The 10664-nt window shown below is 34.2% G+C and overlaps 2 protein-coding genes across 2 annotated transcripts; one reads left to right on the top strand and one right to left on the bottom strand.

The window, feature by feature from the left end:
* Positions 1–2777: 2777 nt before the first annotated feature.
* Mus101 (mutagen-sensitive 101) lies at positions 2778–8390 on the top strand. Its single transcript, XM_076377239.1, has 25 exons — positions 2778–2888; positions 2920–3095; positions 3178–3310; positions 3380–3487; positions 3551–3757; positions 3831–4047; positions 4130–4270; positions 4346–4428; positions 4508–4677; positions 4741–4879; positions 4937–5063; positions 5143–5358; positions 5421–5602; positions 5671–5837; positions 5910–6115; positions 6197–6330; positions 6393–6623; positions 6692–6754; positions 6826–6989; positions 7069–7190; positions 7253–7317; positions 7391–7519; positions 7583–7783; positions 7868–8097; positions 8168–8390. The coding sequence occupies exons 1-25, from the start codon at positions 2778–2780 to the stop codon at positions 8388–8390; spliced, it is 3945 nt and encodes a 1314-aa protein (XP_076233354.1).
* A 24-nt stretch (positions 8391–8414) lies between these two features.
* Positions 8415–10478, bottom strand: LOC143178085 (cytochrome P450 6k1). Its single transcript, XM_076376529.1, has 6 exons — positions 10032–10478; positions 9719–9957; positions 9403–9636; positions 9043–9320; positions 8759–8948; positions 8415–8690 (listed from the first exon to the last, which is right to left on the bottom strand). The coding sequence occupies exons 1-6, from the start codon at positions 10448–10450 to the stop codon at positions 8533–8535; spliced, it is 1518 nt and encodes a 505-aa protein (XP_076232644.1). The 5' UTR covers positions 10451–10478; the 3' UTR covers positions 8415–8532.
* Between the last annotated feature and the right edge of the window lie 186 nt (positions 10479–10664).

Genomic DNA, 10664 nt, shown 5'->3' with positions numbered 1-10664 from the left:
TAAAGAATCTGCAACAGAAAAAGCACAATATATTTATGCAAATATAAATGTGTCTTTTGAATCTAGAACATATGCATATATTGTACTTTAATTCAAAGAAACGTGTAAATATATTAATTAACACCAAGTGGAGAAAGTAGTGCAATTATGATAAATGATAACAGTTTTCAAAGTATCAAACAATATTTAAATAAAAGTGTACTAATTTTAGATAAAAATAGTGATAGGGAATATATAAGAGCACTAGTAGTAATAAGAAATGATTAAATATTAATGGGTATGGATACAGAATGCTTACCCTAATATTTGCAAAAACGCTAAGACATCCTAACCTTCTGATGTCCTCCTAAGAAGTGACGACTTTTCGTACACATTAGATAGCTTGTGAAAATGTCCTTGAGTGGGGGACGCCGACTGCCTCTGTAAGTTGTATTCTTTCAAAAATTTTGAAGGTTACTAACCATTCCGAATATTTACAACACTCAAGTTTCCAATAAAACCACAAAGAACAAACACAAGAAAACTATAAAAGTGACTCACTTATAATAAACTAGTTCGTTTATTATCTATTTTCTAGCACTTTTTCAACATTAATTTTTTTTCTATACATTTTCACTTGTATCGTGCGAACACCAGGCTTGAATATTTCACGTAATTCAACAATATATCGAATGATACATATAATTTTAATGCACAATAATACACACATATCATATATATTCGTGTAGCAGACAAAAATCTACCAAATTTTGCAATAATACCAAAGAAAATAGTAAAAAACTTACCTCTGCGATCAAATCTGCATGCCTGCGTCATTCCATTCGAACAGGACTGCGCGCGCAGCTTCCAGAATCCAGAGTAGCAAATTCTCAGGCGAAAACTTCGGTGTCACTGACTATGCGCACTGCGCTGCAGTTCAAAATGGCCGCGAGAAATTCTCAGGGCAACTACGGTCACCATTAGTGTCAGCTATATGAAATAAAATGTAAAGATTCACTTAATTTACACTTCATCACGTTATTGCACGTGAAATTGCACGTCCATTAACTTATATGATAGCATGCAAAACTATATTTAACAATAGAAATTGCGAACATTAACGAAGGCTTGGACGATTGACGGATGAAGAGTTAAAATTTTTCAAGCAAGTAATAATCGTTAAAACTATTGAAACTAAGATAAATTTTTCATTAAATACGTAATAGCGTGCCTAAATTAACGAAATATACCTTTGTGAATACTCAGAAGTCGTCAGAAGCAGGATTAGGCACGTTTAATAAGAGCAGATTTACACACGTCTGACTTCCAAAGCGTCCACGAACGGAATGTAGACGCGCGCAATTTGAACCAAATTTGCAAATAGAGTAGCGGCAAAATTGAATTCTAATTCCGACCGCGGAAAGCGCAACGATCGCTTTCTATAAAAAACTGGGTAACGTTGGGAGTGACATAGAAATGGTAATGGAATTCTAGAGTTAGAAACTATAAATATGAATTTATGCAACAAATAAATCCTATTAAAATTATCTCTTATGAAATTATATGTATAATATCGAAATAGATATGAATGACTATTATACGATCATTATTATATATTAGGAGATGGAACTAAAATATGATCATGAAATTGCTGTTCGTAATAAAATATATTATAAAGACTAGTTAAAAATTGTTTAGATTGAGCTCTTATATTACAAAATTAAATTTATTTAAGTCGAAAGAATTACGAAATTTCGAATTAACTGCGGATTTCAAATCGTGTACAAATAAGTCATATTTAAAACAATTACCTTAAAATTAAAGCTGCAGAACATCCGTAGGTCTTTAAAGTTGTGCCAGCAAATGTTAGAACGGCGAATTTGTCAAACAAACACAACAAATTTGTAAAAAACTTTGTAGAATTTATCACTATGCAATTCACAGACGCCATGTCCGATAAAATCGAAGCGCGGTTAAAATTATTTGAATCTTGCACTCAATACTCAGTACTGCCAACTTGTATGCATTTAAAATAGTCAAATGCATTTACATGTTTTAATAATTTTTATGGAATTGTGTTCAGTTAATATTAAGAGAAATTATTGTACACATTTCGAGTTACTTACAGAAAATTTTCAATTATTCTATTATTTTGAAGAGTGTGGCGATGAAATTCGTAATACTTCTTATGAAAAATTCTATAAAACTATTAATTTACAATCATGAAATGCTACAATAATATATAAAATTCACTTAGAATTAATTTATATACTTTATACATTTTTGTATAAATTTTTTCCAAAGTTTGTAATAGACCTACAATTAAATTTATAAGTTGCAAGGACCGCTCGTTTCACTGGTTTGACAGGTTAAAAAGCTTGATTAACGTAGTAGGTTTGAGCGCGAGAAATTCTGTTGCACAGAACTGTTGTCTTGATATATTGAAATATACAAATTTCTCAACTGCTAAGAATAAGCGAAATATTGCTAAAACATTCGGAATATCGTCTTTGAAATACAGCAAAATATTGCTTCGAAATTGATGTGTTTTTATAATTTCCTTTGGGAAATGGTCTAACCTATCACTATGAATCATTTTCTTTATTATTTTATGTAATAATATGAGTTTTATTGTTTACATGTTTCCTAAGCCTTTAATAAAACTTTGAGATATGAACACTAGTCTATAATATTTTTCATTTACTTAGTAAAATTCTTAATAAACAGTGAGAATAAAGTGTTATTTTTTGGAGCACTTTGTTTCCAATTAATCATATTAATTATCATTTTTAATCAAAATGGTAAATGGGGAGAGTCAAATTGATGCGGATGTGAATCTTTACTTTGTTGTGCCAAATAAATATAAATCTGAAGATGACTGTGTTGAAGATATGTGGCATGCATACAATGTTAGTAAACTAACGTTTAATTAAATAGAAGCTTCTGAATAGCAAGTTTAACAAGTTGTTATTTCAGAAATGTTGTGAGCATGATTTACAACCAATGTGGATCAATGAAAAAAAATGTATCAAAATGAAACCTGTTAAAAATGATGTCTTTATAATGGAGGAATTTGAAGGTAGTACATTTGAGAAACTGAAGACATTTAAATGTCCGTAAGTAGTATTTAATAAAAATGGAAAGAAAGTATGTAATCACAACTAGTTTTATGCAAAAAATATTGTTTTATTTTAACAGTATAGTTGGACCAAAATGCCTACTGCTTTGTTTTATTAATGGAGAGCCAATTCCAGAAGGCACAAGCCCAGTATACACAACAGCTATGCGAGGCCTTTGCATATGTGCTTCTGGTTTATCTCCAGAAGAAAAAGTATTTTTATTACATATCATTATAATTACACTACTGAATTGGATATATCTAAGAACCTTATGATTGCAGGAACACATAGAAAAATTAGTAGAGTATATGGGAGGTATTTTCACAAAGCAATTGCGTAGCCGTGTAACACATCTTGTAACTGCTTCTGTGATGTCTGCAAAATATGAGGTATGAGAAGTAACAGATTAAAATTGAGGCAATATCTTCCTAACATTTCATCTTTTTTAACAGACTGCTATAGATATGAAAATACCAATAGTTACAAAAGAGTGGGTTGAAGCAATTTGGGAAACAAATTTAAAGGAGTTTGTTAAAGCAGATGATAGTATGTTTGATAAATATAAGGCACCCGTTTTCCTTAATTTAGTTGTAACATCAACGAACCTCCCAAGACGTCAGAAGGAAGAAATTAAACATTTCATTAATAACAATGGAGGGGTAGATAATATCTCTTAAAAACGATCCTATTTTTTAACATAAATTGCCATTTCTCACAGTACTGTTCTTTTAGACATTTATGGGTCCCTTAGATGGTTCAAAAGTGAAAGTAGTACTTGCACCTGAGAATAGTCCAATAAGTGAAAAACTCAAGTATGCGAAACAAACAAACATTGCTTGCTTAACACCAGATTGGGTATATGCAAGTGTAAAAGTTGGCTATGCTTTGCCTTTCAAAGATTTCTTAATTAAATCATTGAAAGCATGCTCCACTCCTGAAAAATCAAGTGGTAAGGTTCTTGCATGATTTTAAGCGTATTCTGAAGTATAAGTTTTAATCAAATGTTAATGCCACAATCTTTGAAACCGTAGCCTCATGTGAGACCCTTAATTGTTCTGCAATAAGTTCCATACCATGTGAACTCCAACAGGGCAACTGTGTGGATGAAAGTTTGGCAACAACAATAAGTAATGTCTCTAACTTTGAACCACCGCTTACCAATATTTCAGCTAGTTAGTAACATGATATAAAAAATAACTCATTCTTTATTAAAGTACTATTCTACAATTTCATTAAATTTTTAGCAGTCACTGCTACTACAGTCGCAATTTTGAATAGACTTACCTTCGGCGAAGCTAAGACGGCTGGCCCGTTTTTAGATGGATGCAATGTAAGAAAATTGGAAGTACCTTTTACAGCTCCTAGTATCTTAATTTAATATTTCTTGAAGATGTTTCTTACCATTTTAGATTTATCTTGCTGGATTTGCCTCTAATCAAAGAGATAAGCTCAACAAAATATTGAACGTAGGAAGTGCAACGCGACTTGATGATATATCGGACGCTTTAACGCATGTTATTGTCGGAGATGGGAATAAAGCAGTTGGCGATCTAAAACTGATGAAGGCAAAAGGATTATGGTATGTAACGAATTAGTAGTCGAACTGGCTCTATGTTTATGACATTATAAATATCTTTTATAGTCCCTATATACTGACTTTGGAATGGTTGGAAGAAAGTATTAAACTAAAACGACCTGCACCAGAAGAAAGTTTCTTGTTTGGCCAGAAAAATGATGCGCTGCGAGACATCTCAGAAGCTCCGTCTCCATTAAGTAAAAAAGTAAGTACAAATTTAACGAAATAATGTAAATACTTAAAAGCTTCATATATGTTTTAGAACTTAATGATGTTGCAAAAACCAAGGAAAGTTCCTATACCGTCCTTTGATATCGACAAAAAATTAGCCATGCTTGAAAAAGAGAAAGAACCTGATCTTGTACAACAATATCTTCAAGATACAGTTGGTAATGATATTAAATAATATTTACATACTTGTTAAAAAGAAAATTTACACATATCGTATTTCTGCTGCTATTAATGTAGTTTCCACAAATGATACCACGATGCAAGAGTTCTTGAAGCCAAAGACTCCCATTCCAGAAGAAAATAATGATAAAACTTTACTTAACGATCAAAAGAATGGAACGAGAAATACACAGCAATTAGCTTCTGAAACGGCACAAAGCAACAAATACTCAGCAGATGATAGCGCAGTTCCAATCAGTCAAACTTCAACTTTGAATGACAGACTTTTTGAAGGTAGAGTATCTTTAATAATAATGGTAACATCCAAACAGAAATAATGATGCATTAACACACAGGACTCACTTTCGTCGTAATCGGCTTCAGCGACGAAGATAGTTATGTAGCCGAAACAATTGCAGCAATGGGTGGACGAGTTGTTTCCAGCACATTTGGTGGTGTGCCAGATTATGGGGTTGTACCAAAATGTGGTGCAGTTTTAAAACACACAGTGAATGAAATAGTTACCGATCTGTTTATTGTAAGTAGTACATTTTGGTTTTAAAATTTTAATATCTTAACATATTCCATTGCTAACATTACTTATAGGAAGACTGTGTAAACCAAGAACAAATAGTTGATATTATGTATTACCATAGACCATTATCCATAAAGAAACACTCAAAACCCTTGTCAGGTTGCGTAATTACAATGAGCATGTATACTGGTGTAGAACGAACGTACTTGGCGACATTAGCTGCAGAATTGGGTGCCATGTATTATTTTTTTTTATTAATAAACAATTATTTTAGTAAATGAAGCATATATTAAAATACTATTTATGTCAGGTGTCAAGATATTTTCGTACGTAAAACTAACATTGAAAAGAACACGTATGGGAGCACGCATCTAGTTTGCCCAACGCCAGAAGGAAATAAGTATAATGCAGCAGTGAAATGGAAATTACCAGCAATTACTGCTGAATGGCTTAAATCTTGTGCGGCGCAATCGAGACGAGTAGATGAAACTCCGTATTTGGTAGGAGAAACCATGGGTACGTGAAATTTTAATAAATGTACTGTAATATATAATCCAAAGTACGTGTGAATATTTTTATGATGACTTGATTGTTAAGCCCCTGCAAGGTCAAATGAGTCTTCTAATGCGGATACTAGTCTTTCGAAAAGCAGTTCAAGTCAAATGGGTCCTCCAACTGAACTACCTCTTAAGAACATTATTACTCCGAAACGGCACTTGCCTCATCTCCAAGTATGTTTTATTTTCCTTATTACACGATAATATTTTACATTATGCTTTCTTACCTATTACAGAGTCAGGAGGGTAGTTCTGGTGACACACCATTAATAAATAAAAGACTTAGTTTGATTATGGACAAAACTCCACAATCGCCATTTCATGTGTCCACACCAGAAACACCTTATGGGCAGATATTTAAACCAGATCCTTCACCAGACACGAGGAAAGGATGGGTTAAATGGGTAGACAATTTCCCAGATTTGAGGGTAGAAGAACCTCCTCTGAAAAAGAGGGCACTTAGCACTGTATGTTTATTTTATAATATTACTTCCCTAAAAATGTGTAAACCTTCTAAATTCAATTGATTTTACAGCCTCTTTCCGAATTAAAAAAGCAATTGTGGCAAAAGCTAAAAAACCAAGGTCACAATTTAGAAGTGGGTATCAATAATTATTTACTCATAATTATTTGTGATGTAAAAAATGTTAACAAATTTAAATATAATAGGAGCAGGCAAATGAAACATTAAGTGGTGGTGATAATGAACCATCGGCAGAAACGCCAGATACGGAAGAGAATAAGAATCGTAGAACAGCTCCTATTACTCCTATTAACAGAAAATTAAACTTCACAGACGAAAATACTCCTTTACAAAATAATGAAATTAATATGTAAGTTAATATACAAGCTCTTCTATACTATTTAATGTGTTCTTTGGGCTATACGTATGTAATTGTTCATGTGTTGCAGGCAAATCGCACAATTGGATCAAGTACTTCAGAGAACATCGAGCACACCAGAAAATAGATACTCTCTTTCAGGAGAAAACGCGAACACATACAATGCAGAACCCTCTGATCCCATACAGAAATGTAAGCACTCGAATATTTTTATTGTCGCCTATATTTCGTTCTACTTATATTCCTTGTTGCAGTCATTGTAAAAGATTCTCAACCAATTGATGCTATTGTGTGGGAAGATCCAAGTCATTCGAAACGAGTAAGTTTAAATCAGTTCATTTTGTATAGTCAATTTCGATTGATATAGACTGTAATGAGTTTTACGCACGCAGTCAACAATGCATAAAGAACCAAATGAAAACACCATCGACAATGATCACACCGTGGAACATCCTGAAGAAGAGTCCCAAGAAGAACCTGAGCCACCAAGAAAACTGAAATTCATGCTTTCAGGAATTAAAGTATGTTGTGAATGTATAAACAAAGTATTAATATTTTATTGGTATGCAATTTTGTTTAAATAGGACAGAACGGCCTACGAACAAGTAATTAAAGATCTCGGTGGTGACGTATCAATGGACGCGAACTTTGACGTAAGCGCAACGCATTTGCTTTGTATTAGACCATCAAGAAATGAAAAGATGCTTGGTAGCATAGCATCTGGCAAATGGGTTTTACATTGCATGTACTTACGAGATTCTGAACAGGAAGGCAAATTCCTTGATGTTAGTATTCTTGACGATTAGCCGTCACGTAAGTCTGTAATGACTAACGGCGCGACTAATGATTTTTAATTGCTTCATTATCAGGAGGAAAAATATGAGTGGGGGAACCCAAAAAGCAGGGGCATAATTCCAGATCCAAGTGGGGATATTGAAGAAACTATTGCAGCTGCTGCCTATAAATGGAGACTTAAATTATTAAAGGAACCAAATGGACCATTTTATAACATGGTAGCTTTGCTATTAGCTTCAGGAGAAAAATACGATCAATTCAGAAGATTAATCGAAGCAGGAGGTGGCAAAGTTGTTCAAGCAAGGTAAATTTATTTTTTCTTCTAATGGAGTACCGTGATAGTTAAAAGTTTATCGTTATACTCTAAATTACAGACCGCCGTATGACACAAGCCCAACAGGGAAGAAAATCACCCATTGTTTCGTAAATGTTAGGCAAGTCAGCCAACCTATCGATTGGGCGATGCTGGCAAGCAAAGGTATCCTTTGTTTCATGCCACAGTATTTGAGCGACTATCTCACCGCGCGAACACCATTGAATCCACGAGAATGCGTAATTCCAGAATTTAAAAAATATTTAACACTACTACCTAAATAAGACGGTAGTAAATAATGGCTTGCACAAGATTTATTGTAAGATAGTATTGAAAACTTTATATCTGTACATAGAAAAAAATATAATCGTCATATTTTATAAAAAAGTTTTTACAAAAACTTCGTACTTTACATTATGCGCTATCTTATAATTTTGTCAATTTCAATCGGAATCCGTCTACTGCCTGTAAGAAAACGTTCTTAGGATCGACTAAACCTTCCTGTTCGGGATCCACTGCAAGCTCGTAGTCTTTCAGTACTGTAATTATTCCAATGAGAGACTGCAATTGACCCAATCGCATGCCTAAAAGAAAGATTTTAAACAATATGATAGCAGAAATTCGAGAAATGATTTTAGTCGACAACTCTTACCTATACAATTTCTTGGACCCTCTCCAAAAGGCAGGTAGGTGCCTGGCACAATTTTATCCTTATTCACATCACTGAATCTATCAGGATCGAAGCGCAGAGGATCGGGAAAGTACTTTGGATCGCGATGAAGGCCGCACAAGGGTATATAGATCGGCGTGCCCTTTTCTATGACTATATCAGTTCCTGGTACCTATAAAGAAATGTGAAGAAATTGATCAATACATAAATTGTTGTTGTAATGTAATTACTTGAAAGGTGAATATTTCATTAAACAATTATTGTACTTTGTAGTCTTCAGTGGCTACTCGATCCAATAGCGGAGCTGGTGGATACAGCCTCAAAGCTTCTGATAGTACTTGATGAAGATACTTCATGTTTTGAACAGCTTCATAAGTCAATCCTTCAAGTTTCAGCTTCTCTAAGACCTCATCACGCGCTCGTTTTTGAATGTCTGGCTGCTTAGCGAGTTCGTAAAGAGTGAAGCATATAGTTGCCACGCTGGATTCGCGGCCAGCAATAAAGAATATTGTTGATTGGCCTACCAAGAAATCCCCTTGGAATTCTGTGACCAAATTGTTGTCAGTCATAGTTTAACAATTATCGGAATAGCTCTAATAGTAGATCATTTACAGTAATTTACTAACTGAAGTTGTGATTGTCTGGTTTCTCATTTTTCATGTCTATCAAGAAGTCAATCAAATCTCCACGTTTAGTCTTTGACAACTCCCTAGTATCCATCGAATCCCAAAATACTTTTCGGAAGTAGCTGCTTGATGGGCCAAGCATTTTGATACCAGTATATCGAGATAGGGCCGGGAAGAAGAACATGATGATAAATTGAAACCCTCGCTTTACTGTACTTTTAAGTCCTTCTTGAGCTTTTTAATAAAGGAAAACCTCTCATAAGAATGCATTACAGAGTAAATGAACTACATATATTAAATATTCTAGTCTAGATACCTTTCCTGAAGAACTGATTGTTAGACTGATCGAAGGAGTTTGCGTAAACTCCAAATGCGACACTAGATATAACGTCGGTGGTGTATTTCAAAGCAATATCTTTAACTATGATAGATTTCGTTTTTTCGTTGTCGGAAAATTCATTGTCCAAGTACTTCGTTACTGATTCCGCAGTTTCAACCATCAAGTTGAAAATCTTCTTTATCTTCCCACTGGTAAACACAGGTGTCAACTTGGTTCTTGTGAAAAGAAAGATGAAGGATTGACTCTTAGTATCTTCCTCAGATTTAATTTTGATGATCCTTGAACTCACCTTAGGTATTTCCATTCTGGATTTTTTAACGAGAAGAGATTGGAGGTGCCGATTTTGTCATGGAACGATTCAACATTGAAGTAACGATTACAGAAAACCTTAAAGTCCTTAATTAAAATTTGCTTGATCAGCTCTGGGCTTCTGATTATCAGGAAGGGCTTTTGGAACAAGTAGCTGCCAACTAGATCATTTTCGGACGCTTGATTGTATATATCGCCAAACACGAACGAAGGACTAGTTCGAAATTGAACTACATCCTTTAGAATGCCGAAGAACCAATGACCTGGAATAGAAGGGACGCCTCTTCTCTTCCAGTAATTGTGTTTGTACTTCAGGTAAAGGCACAAGATGAAAACAAAGCCAGCAAACAATAAAAACGCGGAAAATGCATTTGGCACGAACGAATGTAACACTCCCATGATTAGAGCTAGACAACGTGAAGCTTCAGAGTTCCTCGCTATACTGATTGATAATACTTCCTGCACGAGATTATCTACAGATCGGGAGAGTCATCACAATACTTATATAGCTATATCAGTTGTTGTTAATAGTGTATGTTCGACACTACGTAGCATCGAAAAAGTGTATCGAGCATACACTGCTTACATGACAATCTAAATAGTATCCCCTCTA

Source organism: Calliopsis andreniformis, chromosome 4, assembly GCF_051401765.1.
Source record: "Calliopsis andreniformis isolate RMS-2024a chromosome 4, iyCalAndr_principal, whole genome shotgun sequence".
In the NCBI taxonomy this organism is placed as follows: domain Eukaryota; kingdom Metazoa; phylum Arthropoda; class Insecta; order Hymenoptera; family Andrenidae; genus Calliopsis; species Calliopsis andreniformis.
Note: the sequence above shows the minus strand (reverse complement) of the source record. Positions and strands in the feature narration are given on the sequence as shown.

What these genes read in the sequence shown, in the direction of transcription:
- Mus101 (XM_076377239.1), top strand. Translation starts at nt 2,778, where the DNA reads ATGGTAAATGGGGAGAGTCAAATTGATGCGGATGTGAATCTTTACTTT. An exon ending in TGATGTCTGCAAAATATGAG is followed by an intron (nt 3,488 to 3,550) that starts GTATGAGAAGTA and finishes CTTTTTTAACAG; the next exon opens with ACTGCTATAGATATGAAAAT. An exon ending in GGCACTTGCCTCATCTCCAA is followed by an intron (nt 6,331 to 6,392) that starts GTATGTTTTATT and finishes TACCTATTACAG; the next exon opens with AGTCAGGAGGGTAGTTCTGG.
- LOC143178085 (XM_076376529.1), bottom strand. Translation starts at nt 10,450, where the DNA reads ATGGGAGTGTTACATTCGTTCGTGCCAAATGCATTTTCCGCGTTTTTA. An exon ending in CCAGAATGGAAATACCTAAG is followed by an intron (nt 9,958 to 10,031) that starts GTGAGTTCAAGG and finishes TCTTTTCACAAG; the next exon opens with AACCAAGTTGACACCTGTGT. An exon ending in TAGCCACTGAAGACTACAAA is followed by an intron (nt 8,949 to 9,042) that starts GTACAATAATTG and finishes ATTTCTTTATAG; the next exon opens with GTACCAGGAACTGATATAGT.